This window comes from Rhagoletis zephyria, unplaced genomic scaffold, assembly GCF_001687245.7.
Source record: "Rhagoletis zephyria isolate East Lansing unplaced genomic scaffold, Rhagoletis_zephyria_1.1 Rzeph_scaffold_00531, whole genome shotgun sequence".
In the NCBI taxonomy this organism is placed as follows: domain Eukaryota; kingdom Metazoa; phylum Arthropoda; class Insecta; order Diptera; family Tephritidae; genus Rhagoletis; species Rhagoletis zephyria.
In genome coordinates, this window is record NW_016157615.1 from 45419 (window position 1) to 67328 (window position 21910).

Below are 21910 nucleotides of genomic sequence, written 5' to 3' on the forward strand. Positions count from 1 at the left end.
TAGATGTACACTGCCGGAACAAAGTATTGGCACAGCAAATTTTTCACAATATATGCAACAATTTTCATTCTAATATTTTTTAGAATTTTTTTGGGTATGCAGATTTGTAGCCCAGAAAAAACGCAAAATAACTTCAACAAAAAAAATTCTCAAAAATTGTTGCAGATGACCATTAATTTAATCACAAGTAAAACGCAGTGTTGATGGTTCAAAGGTGTAATAAGAACTGAAAAAGGAATTCAATGTACATCGTGATGTCTCACTTACAACTTCAAATGTAAGAAACCACGAATGAATGACATTTCAATGTTGCCAGACTACAAATATGATATTAAGCATAAAGGGTGAACACACCAAAACTGCGACACTTTGGGAAGCTTATAACTTACCCAAAACGAATTCAATATTTTGAAATTCAAATACCATAAGTTGACCATGACCTTAGTTGAACGTAGAAGAAATTTCATTTGAATTTGATTCCTAGTTGAGTTAAAAATGGCAACCGAGCTAGAAACGAGACAAACCATTTTGCACGAGTTTATAAATGATCCGGCCTTCAGTACACGTAAAATTGCTAAAAAATTAAAGAGTGCACTATTCGACAGTTTGCAGGGTTTTAATCGGTACAAATAAGGCCTGACAGTTACGAGAAAACCAGGGAGCGGGGGTTAGCATGGTCAAAGTGATAGAAACAGTGCTCGGAAGGTCCTCAGTGCGTTTTTGCGAGATCCGAAGATTTTCCGTACGGAGATCGCAGTTTTTCGTACAAAAGGTAAAGCGGAAAGCTTCGTTGAGATGTTCTACAGCTCAAACAGCGCCAGACCGAGGCGCAAAGTAGAATGTTACAGCGAAATCCCTCATTCGGAAGTTGTATGAATTCTAAATTAAAAAATACAGCTACAGTAGCGCCGGCGTTTCCAGACGCGCCGGCGTCGCCGCTGCCACCGATTCTTTTTGAAGTTGACCACGCCGCCGCCGCAAGGCCTGTCGGCGTAAACCTCTAGTAGAGAGGGCAGATTTATCTAAAAAACAAGTAAGAGCAGCGCTGTCTTCGGCTATGCCGAAGGCCTCACACCTTTCATGAACGTCTGAAAATTTTAATTTAACAGATCGCAAAAACTGGTAACTGAACAATCGGTGGTGCAAGAGATAAAGCTTATACAGCATAGATTTTAACGATTTTCTCAGTAAACTTTGTATTATTATTTATAAAATAGCTTACGAAATTTATCGGTTTTATCTGTCCAAATAAAAGAGTTTTACAGTAAAACCCAATACCTGAACAATCAGTATGAAAGTATTCTTTTGATAATGAGTGATAACCGTGTAAAATTGCATGTTCCTAGCTACTTAAATGGAGGAGTTATAACGAAAAATCTTATATCTGAACAATCAGTTGTATGGGAGCTATAGGTTCTAGTGACCTGATCTTTTTAATTTTCACTCTAAGAGTTCTGTTGATAATGAGTGGAAGTATTGCTAAATTTAATGTTCCTAGCTGCATAAGCGGAGGAGTTATAACAAAAAATCTCATATCTGAACAATCAGTTCTATGAAGGCTATAGGTTATAGCGACACGATCTTCGCCATTTTCACTGTAAGTATTCTTTCCATAGTGAGTAACAACAGTGTAAAATTTCATGTTCCTAGCTACGTAAGTGGAGGACTTATAACGAAAAATTTTATATCTGAACAATCAGTTGTATGGGAGCTATAGGTTATAGTCACCCGATCTTTGTAATTTTCACTGTACATATTCTGCTGATAATGGGTGGAAGTATTGCAAAATTTCATGTTCTTAGCTGCATAAATGGGGGAGTTATAACGAAAAATCGCATATCTGAACAATCGGTTGTATGGGAGCTATATGTTATAGTTGTCCGATTCTTCCGGTTCCGAAAAGTGATTAATACATTATAAAAATACACCCACCTACCAAATTTTATCTGGATATCTCGAAAACTGAGAGACTAGATTGCATACAAACAGACGGACAGACAGACAGACAGACGGACATGGCTAAATCGACTCAGATCGCCGTTCTGATCATTTAACTATACATTTTAATGGGTCTTCTTATTCTGGTACTTACAAACATCGGACCAAAGTTATAATACTATTTCATGCTCATGAAAGGTATAAATATGGTATAGATTTAAGCATGTGGATAATGAGAGCTGGGAGTGATTTGCTAATTTTAAATAATAATAAGTTCGGTAAAGGAAACAAAACTTGCTCCATGTGTAATACTGGAGAATTAGAAAATATAGCACACTTTTTGGCGCGCTGCACAATACTAAGAGAGTATAGAATAAAATTTTTTGGAAAATCTGCATTAGCAGCAGAATTGATTAATGTCTTAAGCGCTGAAAGTGAGACATGGAGTAAATTCGTGATTTTCATTAAATATGCCTATAAATACAGAGAATCATTTATTATCAGGGCCGAAGAAAATAAGCAAGAAAAAAATCAATTTTAAGCGCTCAGATAAGTACTAAAAGATTGGTAAATATGCTTGCAAATATGCTCGCAAAACAACAAAATTTAGCGTACAGTTTAATGTTTTTTATTTAGTTTATTTCAAGGATTGGAAAATTACAATGAACAATCAAGTGTTGCCAGATATTCTCAAATAATAGAGATCTCATTTTAACTTTTTTAAGTATTCGTTATTCTTCACTTGAGATGAATTGTTTTTAATCTTTTCAATAACACCAATGCCTTTCCGTAGAGATAAACCAAATTTAAAATTTTTTTACCCAAGCAGAAATGCAATTGAAGTTAAGGGTTAATAAAAACCAAATATGTTTTTATGTTATTATTTGTAAACATTTCGAAGAATAAAAAAACGCCAAAGAAATGGTCAAGAAAAATTTATTAAGCCAAATTTTCTTAAGCAGTATGAAGTTCTTAGGAAATTTTCTACGCTTTCTACTATGGTTTGCTAAAGTTTGTTTGTGAAGAGTACAAGGTACCAGCGTTGCCATTTTAGCCGTTTTCCGGCTAGATTTAGCCGGTTGCGACAGCAAACAGCCGGGAAAAATTCGATTTAGCCGGCAGCCGATTTGTTAGCCGTTTTGCAAAAAATTAGCCGTTTTTAGCCGATTTTTCTCTTCGCCTTATTTTATTAAAATTCAAATATACAAGGTTTTATTTTTACAAATTTAGTGCTCCAAAATCTATTAGAAATGGCTAGTCTTACCTCTGAGAAAATTTTCATGTCAGACTGTGTTATATAAAATTGAAAAACAATCAGAAAGTGAGCCGATTTCAATGTTTTTTGTTTTAAGCGAGTGACCAAAATACACATAAACTGGGACGCGTCATTTTAGCAGATTAAGAAGTTACAAGTTTTGCTGAAATTTTGCAGAATTTTCATAATTTTTACACTAAGTGTGAAATCTGTTTGTAGTATATTTTGTTTGTTAAGTAATGAGCAACATATTCATAAAAAATAATACATATTAAATAAACTAATGAAAAATAGGCAAAACTTGCTTCAATTTTGCGTCCCAGTTTATATTTGGGAGAACGCAGCGGGAATTTCCTTCATAAAATTTTTGTTATGATGCTTTCCATTTCCAGACAACCGGTCAGGTACGAGCATGATTTTTAATTTCGACCAAACTCAAATACATTGTTTGTTGGTCCAAATAATGAGACACGTATTTTTTCTTTTGCCTCGGAAAAATTTTTCGGCCGAATTAAACGCGATTTTGTTTTTCAGGCATAAATCGACTTTTCGAATTGACAGTGAGAATGTTTTTTTAAAATGCCCATAACTTTGTCAAAATTTAATAGATTCCAACAATGTTTTTACTCAAATGTCAGTAATTCTTGTCACTTCAAGATAGAATGATATAATTATTGATTATCATTATTTAAAATTTTTCATTTAACAATAAACAAAAAGTGCAAATTTTTTTTAAAATTTAATTTCTCAAAAAGCGTATTTTTTTTCTCTCAAACTTTTTTACCGGGAAAGAGACACTTTGAACTACAATCAACCCAAATCTCTAATAGCGAAGATTTTTTTTTTTGAGTTATGATATTTTATAGAAAATATACGTTTTTGTGGTACATACTACAATATTCTTATATTGTTTAACTAAATGGAACAGATGTATGTAATATATCAGCAAAAAGTACAGCCGTGATCATTTTTTTGTGTATCAAATAGATATTAGAACACACTTTCCACCATACTGTTTCGAAATACAAAATCACATTTTCCCGCTTTTAATAATCGAAACTGTATGGTGGAAAGTGTGTTCTAATATCTATTTGATACACAAAAAATTATCACGGCTGTATTTTTTGCTGATATATTACATACATATGATTTTAGTTAAATGTAAACTTGTTAAAAGTGAAGTGGTCGGCAACAACAACGAATGTCAATAAATTAAACTACCTTCTGCATTCACAGCTTTACCAGTTAATTTCTCAAAATATTGCCCTCCGACTAAGCAAAATTGCCATACTTTCAGCTAATATAGCCATTTTGCGGGACAAAAAGCAACCTACTGAAAATGATCCAATATTTATAAGAAGGCAAAATTGTTTAGTAGAAATGAAAACGCCATAAGTTTGTAATTTATCTCTGTTTTTATATGTAAGTAATACAAACATGAGTTCTGATGTAAAGCTTAGCTACGTATAACGACAGTTTCCTTTGTTAAACAAAAATAAAGTGGTGTACAGCTTAGCTACGTATAAATAATCTTTATTAACCAAAAAAAATTCAATGGATTTACTAGTCGTTCTAATTGTGGTTTATGTACATATTTAAAAAAAATTTAATTCTGGTTGAAACATTTTAGCCGTTTTTAGACGTTTTTTTTTGTCCAATCTAGCCGGTCGCCCTGAAAAGTTGTTTTCGACAGAAATATATGACCGTTCCATTACTTCGGAAGGAAAAAGTGAAACAGCAGGCTGTAAAATATCAGATGTCAAAACTCCTTGGACACTACTATTCACTCACGAAATAATATTAATTGATGAATTGACCGTTTCCTTAAATAGTCCGTACTTAGCTTTATACTTTGAAATAAGCAAAATATGCATGCTCGTTAAAATAAGAAAAATAAGCAATTCCAAGCAAAAGCTTAAACTTTTCGGCCCTGCTTATCACTTATCCGCTAAAATCTTTTCGCTAGCCATTTCAATTTTTAGTGCAACGCTTATCAATGAATTTAAGTTATATTTTACTTATCAATACTTATTTGAGTGACTCTTCCTTATCATGTTGGTGAAACACAAAACTTTGCTCAAGTTCGATAATTTGTTAAAATGCTAATGATAATTCGTTGGTGCAATAGGGAAGAGGTCTGGAAATTTATGCGGCACTAACAAGTATTTCATCCTGATTCTCAACTGCAGTCAGAGTGCCGTACTCTAGCTAGTTTTACTTTTAACTTCTAGGATGTCTTGAGTCTTTTCTGTAGATTATAATTTTTGTGTTTTTTATTTGCAGGTAATACTCATTGAGGCACTGGTATTGATGCAACACAAGACTGGGCCAGAGCAACGAACCCTAACTTTATTCAACATCTAAATCTACACAAACCTCCAAACATTTTTTGCACTACAGCAATGAATTAGCAAACTTCTTAACATCCTTGTGCTATTTCGAGTTAATCAATTAATAAAACACACTACATCAAATTAAATTGAAGTTATGTCCAGTAGTTCCGAAATGAATGCTGGAGGTGATGGTGTTCATAATGGCAGCGGCTTACACCAAGTTGAATCCGAAACCCTACACTCGCATGCCCGAGTGAAGCACGTCGAAACAATCGAGATGCCAAAGTCCAGCAATCCTAATGAAGCTTTAACAATACCAGCCATCACAACAACTACAGCGGCAACGCAGCTCTTATCAAAAATAAAGCAAGAAACACAACAGGTAATTATTTCATTAATAATTTAACGAGCTTGCAAAAAAATTTTATCTTTCTCGTATTATAAAGATATGAAAAGTAAATATGTGTGAAAATTTAGATTTCGCTCAGCGAAAATTTTTAATTCATATAAGATCTGTGATGGCTCAAATTTAAAATGACAGACACAAAATGGTGGATAAAAAATTTGAAAACTGTTCATATTTTACGAACAATTTTTAACACGGCACTGAAGAGGGAAGCGAGACACATTTTCCGTAACAAAAAGAAAGAGTGCGAAGAACTTAAAGTGCTGGCCAATAGGAAAATTGATGAAAAATTGTACCAGAGATTTAGATGACTTACAAAAGGTTTCAAGACCAAGGTGAACTCCTGTAAGAATAAAATTATAGTTTAGAAAACTAAAAACCCGCTTTAATTACAATGTGAACAAAAAAGTAAAAAAGAATTTATAGAAATACAGATTTCGTTTAAGAGGAATAGGAAGTTCCCTAACTTGATTTAATTAAACTCTTTAAACCAACCTAAAATAGTATTTAAGTAATTGACAATAAGATTAATTTTACCGGAAAACAAAACGTGGAGTGCTTGATATCAATTGTTTTAAATGTTTCACTTTCAGTTTTGTAATATTGAATATCGTCAGTAGCAGGACTATAAAATTTATGAAGCACCCCACGCCTTGTTTTCCGGCAAAATTAATTTTATTGTCAATTACTCTTTTAGGTTGGTTTTAAAAGTTTAATTAAATCAAGTTAGGGAATTTCCTATTCCTCTTAAGCGATATCTGTATTTCTATAAATTATTTTTTACTTTTTAGTTCCCATTGTAATAAAAGCAAGTTTTTAGATTTTAAACAATAATTTTATTTTCATCTTTTTAGTCTTAAATTCAATTAATTTTAGAACTATTATTACGAATAGAACAACACGCGAAATCAATCTTTGGAATTTTCATTCGGACTGCCATCAGGTAACTCTAACCCTTTGACGACCAAAAGGACACCGGTGTCCCCTTTGCATATACATTTTTCCTGGAAAAACTGTTGAACCAATTTTTTAGTAGATAATTAATGCAGCTTTCAGAAATTACCTTATTTTTAAGGGTGGATTCCTCCCTTTACCTGCCGGGCCGCCCTAAATTCGAAAAACTAAACTTTTTTTCCTATTTCCTTGTTACAATATTTCTGTATTAGGTGGAGCTACAAATCCAGAACCTTCGGAAAAGTTGCGGGCAGCCTTCGTCTTTCTAAAAAAATAAACCAAAAAAAGTTAGCACACTTAGACCACACCTGAGATCCCCTAATCTCAATTCTATGGTCGTCAGCGGTAAAAATAAATGGCATATTAGAATTTTGCATAGGCGTTGGTTTACTAGGAAAAAAATATTTTTTCTTACTTTTTGGCTTATACATTGCAACATAATTTTTTCTGGTAAATTTCAAAACAATTTTGATCATATTTTAAAGCAAAATGATTTTTTGCAAGAGGCACAGAATGTGTTTGTTCGATGATCCTTCCCTTCTTTTTAGCAAACAATACACCTCTTACGTCCCGTTTCACTTTTGCGCTTAGGACCGTCTTTCACCGCTTCTAGTGAGGCTCTTTTGTGGTCGGTAAAAGAATTTATTAGTTGGGTGGCCAGCTGTGCGAGGAATTCCAATGTATAGAAAAAGCATCATTATTTGACGAGGAGATTTAAAAAAAGGCGCAAGTCAAATCGGTTTATCTTTCTTATACAGCTTCATGATTTTCTTCCATGACGACGTGTGTTTACGCATACAAAAATAATAACGTAATTCCAAGGACAATTCAGCCAAAGAAGCGGAAAAACAATGCCCTTTTGCTTAGTGTATATTTCTGACTGTTGCTTGATCGATTTCAGCATCTTATCCAACTGAAAACTTCGTGAATTCCTGGCACATCGCAGTCGGGCGATGTAACTGGCAACATTCTCGCTTACGTAATATGGATTTGTGAACGTCGGAAGAGTGTAATCGCCATTTTAATTTACCACTTCAAAGTTACTGGCCCAAGTGGCTGTGACGATTCCGTGCACCGCCAAAGGAAATAATGCCATATGGCTTTATTTCACTTTACATTGAGAAATAAAGGCATATTTTTGCGTATGGTCTTATTTCTCACTGTGAAAGTGAAATAAAGCCATTATGGCATTATTGCACCTTTGATAATTTTTTGTGTAATGTTTACCTAGTGCACAGCTGGTGTGTACAGCTGGTATGTACATAAAGTAACTCGGTAATTCTCTAGTTGAAGGTACAACGTGCAAAAAAAACGTCCAATATAGTCAGGAAGGGTACCAATCGGCGCATATTTATTCCTGTATTAACAATTCGGAGGTGGAGGGTTTATATTGTTAACCGTGTAACCGTTCACCTTACATCAAGTAACCAAAATTGACCATCAACTTAGAATTAAAAAATCTTTTGTTGTAAAATTTATGTACGTTTTGAAAAAGTTTTTCAAATAATATATTTTACTAGCGTTTCATAAGAGAATTTTGTGATTTAGTACATTTTTGAGCGTGGAATCTATATATATAAATGTGAATGTCTGTTTGTTTATTATCTTATAACTTTTGAACTACTACCCGGAACCGCACGAAACTTTGCACACTTATTTGCTTTTACCCCGGGAAGGTTATAGGCATGGTTTTGGTTGCAAATATCGTGTTAATTTTGCGAGGGGGCGTGGCACCTCCCATAGGGCTGCAAATTTTTAATCAGCTATAACTTCGGAACCATATGTTACATGAACTTGAAATTTGGTATGCAGACAAATCTATGGTAGATGCTTATAGTAAGGTTTATATAAATGACTTTGTTGGAGGGGGTGTGGCACATCTCATAGTCGTAGAGTTTTTAATCAGCCATAACTGCGGAACCATAAGTTACATAAAATTGAAATTTGGTATGTTAACATATCAATGGTAGGTGCTTATAGTAACCCAACTAGCACAAATAGTTGCTGGAACGGAGATGCGACTATTATTGTAACTTTAAAGTGCCTTGCCACTAGTGATGGGCACGTAATAGGAACCTTCCAAAATGGGGAATAATTTTTAGGTAACCGCTACGTTAAAGCGACGTTCCCATACGCTAAGCGGAAACGTTCCATTGACGTTATGGTTACGTAGTAGCGATATCGCAACGTAGTAGATGCAACATTTAGGACACCTCTCCTTTTAATTTTATTTGATTGCTTTGTCTTGCAATTTATTTTGTTATACATATGTATTTGTTTCATTGCATACATACATGAATAAAACTTTGTTTTTCTCTAAGAACCTAAAAGTATAGTGTAATATGAGGGCAATAATAATCTTTTCCTTTTGAATAGCCTGCGTACAAAAACTAAAACGCATGGAAACTTATTGTCAAACATGATGGTGATAGGTCGACATTTGACGATGCGCCATTCAAATTTTCATATTTTATTAAAATATTGTCTTGAAAATGTATAACAATATACAATAAAATTGCATGGTAGATGTAAAAAGCTTTGTTTGTTGTCCTTTACTACTTGAAATAATTATTATGCTTTAATTTCATTAAATTGGTGCATAAAATATGGTAAATTATTGTATTTTATTTAATTTATTTAATGTAGGCGTAAAACTTGTCTAGAAAAGTGGCGTATTTTAGCATAAAAATAACTTTGAAGTCGCCCTCACCAAAAAGGAAACGTCGAAGTAATTTATACTTGGCTATGGTGACGGCAACTGAAAATGTGTGGCTTTAAATAAATGTTTACTGCAAGGTAGCGAATGGCACTATAGCGTCGCGTTAAAGTCGCAGCAAAGTAGTCACTACCATAAATTTCATGTTTAAAGTTTCCGCTGCCACTTCATAGTTCCATGTGGAACTCTAACTTCTATCTTTGTCTAACAAAAATGTTACTTCACTTGTGTGCACGTGCTCGCGCTATTGTGGATTAAAAATAACAAAAAAAGGGTAAGTACAGACTTATTGATAAAAAATATACCGATTAAAACACTGATTTTAGTAACGCTTTTTTTATTCGAAGGCATGGATTTTTTTAAAATTGTTTCAACGTGGGAAAAAAAGGAATTTATTTCTCTGTTGTTCCCCATCAATGGGAAAATAATGGAGATCTGTTGTGGCCAGAACATTTGAGCCATTCCCCAAGGGGAAACTTGAGATCGGATGCTGCTAGCGTACCTGAAGAGGGATGGGTGGAGTACTCCTCTGTCCTTAAATTCTCGGGAACTCTTACATTTGGACACGCTTTGGCAATTGAAAAACAGCTAACACAGTGCATTGACACAGAGTCAGAGGAAACGTTCGTATTTTCAACGATTTGCAGGTCCAAGTAACATAGTCAAAGCGTTTATTATCATTCCTTTTCAGGTTGTTCTTGGAGCAGGCGCGTACAAAAAGGCGAACGAATAAAAATAAATATAGTACTCAAAAGTTAACAGATAGAAATCGTTTGTTTGTTGATAATATAAATGCTGAATATAGCTTACCTCTTCAACCTAGTAATTCACAAATTAGGAAGTGGTATATAGCCCAATAGCTTTAGAGCCGGACGATAATGGGACCTTTGGCATTAATATTTTAAATAAAGGTTAATAATTTATTTGGTATGTTAACATCATATTGTAATGTGTATCTTGTTTCCAGAGACTGCAGCACAAAATCTCGGCGAAAATATGGTTATAAATGAAATAAGTAATCTTAAAACTGAGTTTTGTATGCTGAATAATGAGTTTACTACATTCAAAACAGAGATCAAACAACAGATTAAGGATAATTATTCAAAAATAAGCCGGAGCTTGGACAAGATTTTCCGATTACTTTCTAATCAGGATCATTCTCGTAAAGAAGCACCAGTCCTCAACGCCAAACCAGATTTGCTTCAACATGTGAAATTCCCATTATCATCGGGTGAAGAAATATTTCAATTAGAATTATTAGATAATAAAATTAGAAAAGATGCAGAGTTTCGAACTCAGCTGGTAAGCCAAACATGTTCTCTATTTGCTAGTGCCGAGTTAATTACACTTTAACCAATTGGTTGTAGATTGAATTTTTATCGAAAATTGGAGGCAGTACTGGAGTAGAAGATGGTTCAAAGATTGCCTACAAAGTAGTTGATTGTGTGTTCCAGTCTGAAGTTGTGATGCAATTCTCGTGGACTGGAGTATCCAGGGGAACATCCGGAGAAAAAAAATCCTTTCAAATGTTGGACGGAATACTGGGCGTCTTTTTTGAAGTAATTTCGCTTGCGGATAACAGACATACCCAGAAAAAAATTGTGCCATTTTTAAAGATGGAGTATTGAAGCATGCGAAGAAAAGGACTGCCCGCAAACGGTTAGTATACCGTAATGGATCCATATTTTATTGTTAGTTTAGTTATATTAATTTTTCAGGCCAAGACTTGTGGACACTGACGGTAAACATGTCAATAATTTGATGCCCGATGAGAATGAAAGCATGCTTGAAACTACTAACGCTAACGACACAGATTTGGACAACATCGGCAATGATAAAGAAAACACGGAATAAAAACTTTTATTTTTGTTTACTGATTAACTTAATTAGAGCTATTGTATAGGCCATGTTCTCAAACTCGCTCGATTTGGCAAATATTTTTTATTATAAATGTAAAACTGTAAAAGAAGCAGCAGCCATATAAAGCAAATTATTTTAATGCAGTGGGCCACTTAATTATCACTGGTCGAGATATTTATGATTTTTTTTAAATCTTTTTGTAGAATTTATGATATGTATGAAGATTCTATTTTTTTTTCTACAAACAGATTAAAAAAATCATAAATATCTCGACCAGTGATAATTAATTGGCCCACTTCAGGAATTTTACTCTTTTATTAAACTTTTTAAATTATATTTTTAAATGAATTTTATTTCTATTTGATATTCATTAAATTAACGTTTTCTTAATAAGCATATTACATTGTTCAAAAAAATTGAACTGTTTTAATAGTCAAATACTGTAACACGTGTAACCTCTTATCAATCAAACTTAACCTATTTCCGAATACAGCTTGGGCGAATCGAGTTTTCCATCAGATTTATATATATTTAAATGTGTGATGTAGGTACCTCAAAAAAGTCAGATTTTACTTTTATTGCAGAACCATAAATATGAATGTTCGCTTCAAAATAAGTGGCATTTACCATAGATACAATTTCGTTGCTTTTGGTCATAAACCATTTGTTCTTGATGTCATTAGATATCATAAAACCATTGGAGATGAAAACATTGTTAAAAACTTTTTTGCATTGTAATAATTGATGTTTTTCAGCCCGATTTTCATTTTTAACGCAAGAGGTGTGGTTTTTTACTGGAACCGAATTCGTGGCTGTATTAAATACAGACAATTCGGTTAATCGTTTAGCTATTTGCGCAAGCGGTCGATTGCCGGTGCGAACCAATAATTTTAGTTGACCACGAAAATTTTCAAAAGGATATCCACTTATTTCGGTAAGACTACCAAAATCTTTACGTCATTGATTACGTGAACTACATTGTGGACATTGCTACTAATATAATCTATTCCATAAATTACTATGAACTGCTCAATGTAGTCCTTGAATAAACAATCCGCCACATTAATGTGTTTCAATAAATAGCTCTTACATGAAACAATTGTAACTGCGCAAAACAATGTTAGAAAGTTATGGTAGGCTTCAGCACATAAATAGTTATTTAGTACAACAGGCCCGAGATAAAGTAAAAAAGTGCGATATTCAGTGCCCTTCCAATACTTTAAGAATTTTAGTCTTCTAATAGCGCGATGAATTTCAGCAGGTCTTCTGACGTTGCACTCGTCTAGAATATCGGATAATAAATCAATTTCAGTTGCTGACCATTTCGTACGAAAATTGTAGCTCCCATTCATCCATCCATATAAGCATTTTCGCATTATACCTATTCTAGTAGATGCATATGTTGATTAAAAATATTGTACTTGGACATGTTAAACAATAGGGAAAGCGTTATTTAATTACCTAAATCAAAAAGATGTAAGGAGTCTGCAATAATAACACCTTCCACGATATTAATGGGCAGTTCCAATAAGGGTGAATCGTCTTTGTGGTGGTCTTGATCGGTTTTATTACGAAAACTTTCATCTGTTCTTAAAGGGCAATCTATTCTTGGAATGCTCATGTGCCTTCCTTTTTTGTCAAATTCACCAACGACTGTATATTTTATACAACCATGAGCTGCATTAAATCCAACTGTACCTAAAAAAGAAATTATATAAATGAGTTAATTTGAGGATTATAAATAAATTACACATTTACCTTTAATAAAATTTCTGGCTGGGGTGTCGCATACGAAATATCTAATAATGAGTTTTATCTGATGCCCATTAATACAAAGACCACGATGCAAAATATCATTCAACTCATCAACAAATTGTCTGAAGTATTCTTTTAAAGGTGGCTTTGTGTCCCCAATATAAATTGCTATAGCCATTGGCTTAATGTATGTCATATTCTCGATTCTAAATTAAATTGGCCAAAATTGTAATGGTGAAGCGTTAAACGGTGGAAGGCCGTCAACGTTAAAAACTACTGGAAGCGTTACGGATCTATCAATATCAAAAAATACTGCATTCAAACAATTTTTTATTCCATTATACCAAAGTTGACCATTTCCCATTTTTTCAATATGTATCAATCTTGGCGTTTTCATTAATGTTCTGCTATCAGTTGGTAAGAATTTCATACCATTTGATTTTAACACACGCAATAGATGGTTAAGCGAGCTATGAGTTATTCTATGATAATGATACCATGTCCTTAGTTGTTGAACTAACGAAGTTTGTGAAATAATAGTGTTGTACTCTTCACCATACTCACAAAGAGTAGTGTCATATTCATCTTCCGGCACGCATGACTCCTCAAAATCATTACCACAGTCATCATCACTATTTACTTTATCTTTTATTTTTGAATAGTTTTCGGAGCAACCTGATGCTTACATTGTTTTGTATTTTTGATGGTTTATTTCCACCGCCAAAATATTGTTTCACAACGCCACTGTCAACGGCATTTGCCTTTAAGACTTTTAATTTTCTGTAAAAAGTCGTTGATTGTCGGTTTTTTTTTGTGTATAAATGTGCCAACAGACGCCATTATTTTCCTGAACAACACTTCACTAACTTTATAGGAACGCACCAACACACAATGCGGAACAGCATGGAAGTTTGTTGATACTGGAGACTTGATCATGCAATTTACTTCATGGTGAATTTAAGAGGTGCCACGGACTCTGCAGTAGCAATCGACAGTGACGTTTTGGTCGGCAGGTAGCGGACACTTTATTATCACTCACCGATATGACTTACAAGTTCCAGGGATATGAAGAAAAAACTAAGGACCCCACAACGTCGCAAAAACTACCAAAGTTGCCGAAAAGTAGCTGCCGATTTGCAGTTGCATTTCAGTAAAGTGGGTTAGTCGCCGCTCTTGCTATTTGCAACTTTCAAGATCTAAAAACTTTATGGTGAGCTTACTGGTAGCAACGACTTCCGCAATACCGGTAATGCTACTTAAAAGTCACACAATTTTAAAGTAATCACAATTGGTAGAAACTACCTCGCAGGTACTGGAAATATGTCAAATAAAGTAACTTTTACATCAAAGTCGCACCTTTAGTGAAGGTTACGTAATAGTTACTCGCTATAGGTTTCCGTCTCCGTTTCTGTTACTTTGGTGCTAGTTGGGAAGGTTTATATAAATGAGTTTACAATTGGGGGCGTGGCACATATAGGCGTGGAATTTTTTATCAGCCATATTTTCGGAACCACAAGTCACGTGACTCCTTTAATTCCTTTTAATATGCCTTTCGAATTTAAAAGACCTGTTTCCAGTTCGCTTAGATTTTGCAATGACAATAAACAAGAAAGCCTCAAAGTAAAACCCGAAACTTTATCGAAAATAAAATGTATGATAATTGTATTGGAAAATGCATTTATGTTAATAGATATTTTGAAGTATTAAAAAAAATCTGTGAAATCATATAAGAGTTATTATTCGTAAGAAATTAGATAGTATTTCTTCTATTATATAATTTATTGGAGATATTTTAACCTAAATAAAAACACCTGCGGTGCCAAAAAATTATTATTGCATTTCATTCCATAACACCCAAGCTATACAGCTGTCCTACCATATGCTGCTATCACGGCTGTAATAAAATTGGAGCAGAGAGTATAACATCTTTACGTAAAGAATTTTTCATATTTGTATAAAGACGTAGGGTGAAACCCGCGGGTAAAAGCTGGTTACTCATAAAAATGAGCAACATCTCAAAAAAGTGTTTTTTTTTTAATGACTTTTACACGGTTAACACTATAAACCCTCCACCTTCGAATTGTTAATACAGGGATAAATGCGCCGATTGGTACCCCTCCTGACAGATTTGGACGTTTTTATTTTGCAAGTTGTACCTTCAACTAGAGAATTACCGAGTTACTTTATTATAAGCTGGCCAACCGTCCTCCTTTGAGGAGGAATGCCCCCCTCAAACGTGATTCGTCCTCCTCAAAAATTTTGTCCTTCTCTGTCCTCCTTTTGAGCAAAAATGACCTCCTTGTCCTCCTTTTCAAGTTTTATAGTAGTGATGAAATTTTAAAAAAATTTCGTTCAGAATATTATTATTTCCTAATCGTACACAATCATTGTATTTAAAAGGCGTTTACATTGTTTAACTTTCAGTTAAATGATATAAGCTTTTTTTCAACTAATCGCCTGCAAAAGTTGAACAGTGTAAACGCCTTTTAGCTGTAATCGATACTATTTTACCCTTTACAGCACTGAAAGACTAGCTAACGACGTGTCTCCACAGGCAAAAATTATTGCCTACCATATGTTATTTTGTTTGCCAGATATGTATAAGCTTTATCAGCGGCAATATTTGTGTATGGGGATTTTTTAGCTTGATAAAAGACTTTGTAAGATGGCTTAAAATAAGTATGTTCGTTTCACTGGAGAGCAAATCTGCGTAAAAATTTTTAGAAAATGTGGTATTTCACATCCAAGTACATAATCAAAAATAACACAGGCCTCTGTGGTTTTCCCCTTAAAAAACTAATTAGCGACTTGGGTACGTAAAAAATTTCATCACGAAAATTTTCCGAGAAATTTTATTATTAATTTTCTAAGCATTACCGTACATTGCTAGCGTTAACTTTGTAAACTCGCTATAAGTATTGTTACTGATACTATTGGTTTTAAGTAAAAATTCTATTCTAAATTAATAAATTTTGGGCTTTTCATGAAAATTGCTAAAAGCTCTAACATGTAGTACCTGTCATCAATAGAAATAAATCTCGACATGTTGGAAAAGAACCAAAAATGTATTTCAAATTAACATACCTAGATATTGAAAAAACATAATTAATCGAAAGCGGAAAAATTTGATTTGCAGGCCTGTGTAATCCAACAGAAATCAGCTCAATTTTTCTACTATACTAAAAAATCAAATGCCGCTAAGTTTTCGCGCAAATGAAAATCCGGTTGTCAAATTAACTGACAGTTCATGGCTGGCAATATTTATCAAGATAACAGTTCTGATAATTATTGCTTTCCATGACCAATATGCTGTCTCCATTGACAATACATATACATAAGTTAACAAATAATAAGTTTAGAAATACGCGGCGGCCTAATGCGCTACACGCGCAAGATATTTCTGCTAACAACGCGTATTCCAGATTGTAGGATCGCTAACCAATATCACGCCACCGTTGCTGCTACCGACGCCGTCCGCTGCCACTTTGTTTTGCTGTGACAACACTGCTGCCAGAAAAAACTACGATATTGGTTTTCGATTTGGGTTTAGTTCAGTAGGTCTTTCTAACTCAATAAAGAAGGAGCGATCCGCTCCTAAAGTAAAATGCAACGTAGTTGTCGTTAACTGGCGCCCAACGCGGTGTCCAGTCGCGTGTGAAAAAAAACCTAAGTCAACCCCAAGAGGCTTGCCGTTTTTGCTGAACACAATTCATTAAAAGAGGATTGCTGCTTCAGATCACACGCCCTGGATAAGAACCCAACATCCCTTACCCACCCATCAGGAAGGGAAACGCTCAGCATAAAGTGGCCAGCGAGGATCCTTAGTAAGACTTCTAAACCGGACTACATCCTCCGGCCATGCGCGTCATCTATTGTTTGTAAGGAAATAATGTGAATTTAAAAACACAAAAAGAAAACTCCATAGATAAATTTAAGAAAAAAAAGAGCTGATTAAATACAGATTAAAATTGTGAAACTTTTTGAACTGAAAATTAAGTAATTTCTCTTGTGCAATTTAAAATAGTAAGTTGGGAAAAAATGTTAGACATCTATAAGTGAATTAAACACTTTCTGATAATTATAATTCAGAGGCTCGTATAGCCGGGATTAACCACCTTCGGGAGGCCCACCAGTTCTTATAACAAATCAACTATCTCTGCGACTCACCACCTTCGGGGGGATCCTCCAGAGATAGATAACTCAATTTAATTTAAATAATACTGGGAATCATTTAGTGGCTCTTACTAGGGATGCAGAAAAATATCGATGCATCGGAAACATCGATGTTTGCTATTCGATGCATCGAACAAAACCGATGTTTTGGACCTTCCGATATATATCGATATGTCTATGTATTTTTTTCGACGCATCGACTTTTGTGTGCAATGTACAATGCACATATTTAAAATTATTTTGTATGCTTCCAAACTCTTTGCTGTAGTAACTATTCTAAATGTGGAAATTTCACTATTTATGCACTATTGGAATATACATTCTATTAATATTATGCAAATGGTATGAGTTATTTGCACTAATAAATTGCTTATTTATTAGTAGAAGCATTTAGTGCCACACAACCATCTACAAAATGATATTAATTGATATGATATTGACACTCTAAAAATTTGGGCAATTTTAAACAGTAATTTTCAAAATTGTTTCACATAGCTTATAAACATAGTGAAATACGATAAAGTGATGTACGCTTATTCCAAAGCAAAATAAGATTTTGTCATTTTCGCTTTTTTCCATTCTGGCATTGACCTTTGGTTTTGTTGCACACCTCTGCCTGATTTCGGCTTAGTTCCTCATCCTGAGGGACTGAAAACATCAGTACTGCAACGTTATGTGAGCTTTTGCACAAGCGGCAAAAGTTTCTTGGTATGTTTTTTTTTTATTTTTTTCTCAAATCAAAAAAACTTCGTAAGTTCTCACTCAAAAGAGTGTCAAATGAACGAAAAAATTATGATAATAAATTACCAAATAAGTGTACCGAAATGGAATCTCATTGCTAACTGGCACACTTTATATTATTTTACCATGTTCATTGTCTCCACTTCAGTACCTTCCGAAAACTTTTATCGAAAGCTTTTCAAGAGAACAAAAAAAACTGGGATTTGTACTTATTTAAATCAGTGAGTTAATACTTAGGGTAAGAATATAGTAGAGCGGGGATAAAAGCGACGAGAAAAGCGACGAAAAAATATACATGCATTTCAATACAGCAGCGCATAGTGGCGAGCAAAGCAATAAATCAAAAATTTAGTAAAGCGACGAGAATATGAAATTCAAATTTCGTCGCTTTTTTCTTTCATTGATTGAAGAGTTGTCAGTTATTATTAAATTTTTCACTCAAGGATTTGAAATAAGTTCAGCATAAAAATGAACATTGACTCCCTTATAAATGCAGTTCGCACAAAAGATGCTTTGTGGAATCAAAAAGATCCACTGCATCATAATCGCTTTGTGTTGGACAAATTATGGGTTGAAGTTGCTGTCGAAATGAGATCAACACGTACGTAAATGTGCCATTACTTCCAAGTATCATTATTTAAAATTGCATTTATACATGTATTATAGGAGACGTTGTTCGTTTGAAATGGAAATCACTGCGGGACACATTCCGTAGGGAGATGAAAAAGATTCCTCAGAGTCGTTCAGGCGATGCAGCTTCTCTGCCTTGGAAATCCAGTTGGCCTTATTTCGAAAGTCTTTCATTTCTGAAAGAGCAGTTTATCCACAGGCAAAGTAGTGGAAATTTAGAGGTGTTTGAGGAGCTGGATGTACTGGAGAGCGCATCCCTCTCCAACTTGGAGCTAGACGTAGTTACTCCTTCAACGCCAAGTCAACTTGAAAAGAAGGGAAATAAGAAACGCAAAGTTCCGGACCCTATCGGCGAATCTTTGATACGAATCGAAGAAGAGAAACTAAAAATTTTGAAAAAAGGAGAAGAGAAAGAGTGTGAGGATATGGGCTTTTTTTAGAAGTTTGGTGCCGCATGTTGCAAAAGTGGAGGATTCAAAGAAACTTTTATTAAGAATGCAAATAGAAGAATTAGTGTATAATTTTGCGTATCAACAAGAATAAATATATATTAAACCGGTTAACAGAATTTTGCTTCATATCTTTTAAGTTTTTAATCAGAGACTTTTTTTGAAGTGAAATTCCTTTGCATAGGGGATGACAAGGTGGTAGGTCGCGATAAAGATTAAGATTACGATTAAGCTTAAGATCGAGACTGAGATTGAGATTAACATTAAAATAACTGTTCATTATTCTGTAGAAAAACCGTCATATAATACGCGAAGGCATTTTTATTAATCTCATCAGATCTGCACTGGAAATGTGTATCCCAATGTCAGACAAAATAGATTTAAGATTTTGGTTTGAAAATACTTTTGGAAAGGGTTGCCACCTGTTTGAAAGGACGAATTTCGTTAACTTGTTACAAGACATGCATATGGTACATTTAAATATTAGTGTCAAACGAAAGGGTTTTATGGATGCTTTCGTTTAATTAATACTTTTGATTAAGGTTGACACCTATTACAAAAGTCAGATTCGTAATGAGCGATCTTAATAACTCCTGATTGTAAAGCTTTAAGTAGATCTAGTTGTTTTTATGTTTTTTCGTCCGCCATATTGGGCCCGCCATTTTGAATGTTTCTAATCAGACTCCCAAGGAAATCGTTTCAAGCGAATCGGGTTGATTTTAATATTTTTCGCCGCCATATTGGATCCGCCATTTTGAGCTTAACGTAAAAAGTATAGCTTAGCCATTGAGGGGAAATAAAAAAAAAGGTTTGCCTATTTACATATAAGTATATAAGATTTCCATTTCAAAAAACAGCGCAACGAAGGAATAATTGATCATGAGTTCTCGAAAATAAACTAAGTTGTTAAGTTACATTCTGTTTCGACATAAATACATTCTAAGAGCATCTCTTATAAAACTAGCATTGCTATCCCATCTACCGCTTTGTCCATTTAGTTGTTCTCTCTCATTTTGAAATCCTCTTTCATCGAAAGTAACGTCCATTCCTTCCAAATCAATAACAACGTTATGAAGCAAGCAAATGCATTTAACTATGTTGTCGGCCATTTCTGGAAGCGTTTCGATTGGTTTCCACAGAATCCTAAATTTTGCGTTTATTATACTAAATGCGCATTCAACAGTGCGACGTGCTCGCGAAAGACGTAAATTAAAATACTCCTTTTCTTTGTCTAATCCCCTTCGGCTATACAGCTTCAATAAGTTTCTCAATAACGGATAAGCTTCATCGCCAATGAACACGTACGGCATGCAAATGTTTGATTGGGGTAAACATGCGTCCTCTGGTATGGGTAGTCTTCGAGTTTCAATGGAATTAAATAGTGATGAGGAACGGAAAGTGCCACCATCACTTTGCTTTCCGAATCCGCCCACATCAATCAAAATAAATTTGCAGTTAGCATCCGCCACAGCTAGAGTACAATAGAATAAAAGTTTTTGTAATTATAAAACATTGTTCCGGAATGACGCGGACATTTTATTCTAATATGTTTTCCGTCAATTGAACCCATGCAATTCGGAAAGTTCCATTTATTGAAAAATTCTTTGGAAACATCTTTTAAAATATCGGCATTTGGGCTTCTCATATGTATTGGCTGCAAAATGTCCCATATCGTGACCGTAGTCTCTTTTACAATTGCTGCCACTGTCGAAGCTCCAACCCTAAAAGAGAACCCAAGGGTTTTATATGAAGAGCCCGTAGCCAAAAACCTAGGAAATGAATCCGCTGGCATTAATTTCCTGATTGAAAAAAAATAAACCAGTTTTATTACATACCTTATAGTAATTGCTAGCCTTTCTATAGGTTCAATTGGCGACTTTATAAAATTTGTCCATTCCTTTAACATATTATTTTGAATTCTACTTAATATGTAATTGAATGTGGTGATTTGCATTCGAAAGTACGCTTGAAACTTGTCGGGTTTTGCTAGGGGCTGCTTATGCATATGGTGAAACTCACCACACGTATCTCTTTCCATATTTATTTCATCGACAGCGCATCTTCTCCTTCTTCTATTTCTATTCAAAATGTACCACTTTCTTAAGCCAGAGCTTTCCATGGTCGAAATCTTCTTAGTATTAAGCAGAGAATATAAAAAGAAAAAATAATTTTTAAATGTCAACTTGATGATTTTTGCCGCTTAACTATATTTTACATGCTTTCTCGCTTTTATCATCGTTATTATCTTCGCTTTGCTCGTCGCCCTTGTCGCCGTTCCACTATGTTTTTAGCCTTAAACACTTATCGAAGCTCCGATGGTTTCATTTTCTTGTTGTATATTTTTAATTGAAAGAGACTGTTATATTTTCGATGTATCGAAAATAGCGATGTTTTTATACGATATGAATCGATGCTGTATTTCGATGCATCAAATGAAATAAAACATCGATTATTTTTTTGACTTGCATCCCTAGCTCGTACAGCCTCTAACTTAAAAAAAGGACAGCGATTCACCACCTTCAGGGGGACCAGAGGTGGTAATTATAAATAATCATAATTTTCTCAGTCTGATAACACTGGTCGACGGCCAAAATTTACCAGAGACGCCGTTATGAAATTCGTATGTAAAATCACCCCCTGATTCCGAAAATCAAGGTTATTTTTAATTTTATGGTACCGTTTTTGAGATATTTGCAATTT

The 21910-nt window shown here is 34.3% G+C and overlaps 1 protein-coding gene across 1 annotated transcript in view; it reads left to right on the forward strand.

Annotated features, from left to right (window-relative positions):
- Positions 1–5482: 5482 nt before the first annotated feature.
- The window catches only part of LOC108360166 (sodium- and chloride-dependent GABA transporter 1-like), a 178149-nt gene continuing 161721 nt past the window's right edge, over positions 5483–21910 (forward strand). The window contains exon 1 of the mRNA XM_017612348.1: positions 5483–5908. Coding sequence (XP_017467837.1) covers positions 5681–5908 — 228 coding nt within the window. The 5' untranslated portion in view covers positions 5483–5680. The remainder of the gene's footprint in view (positions 5909–21910) is intronic.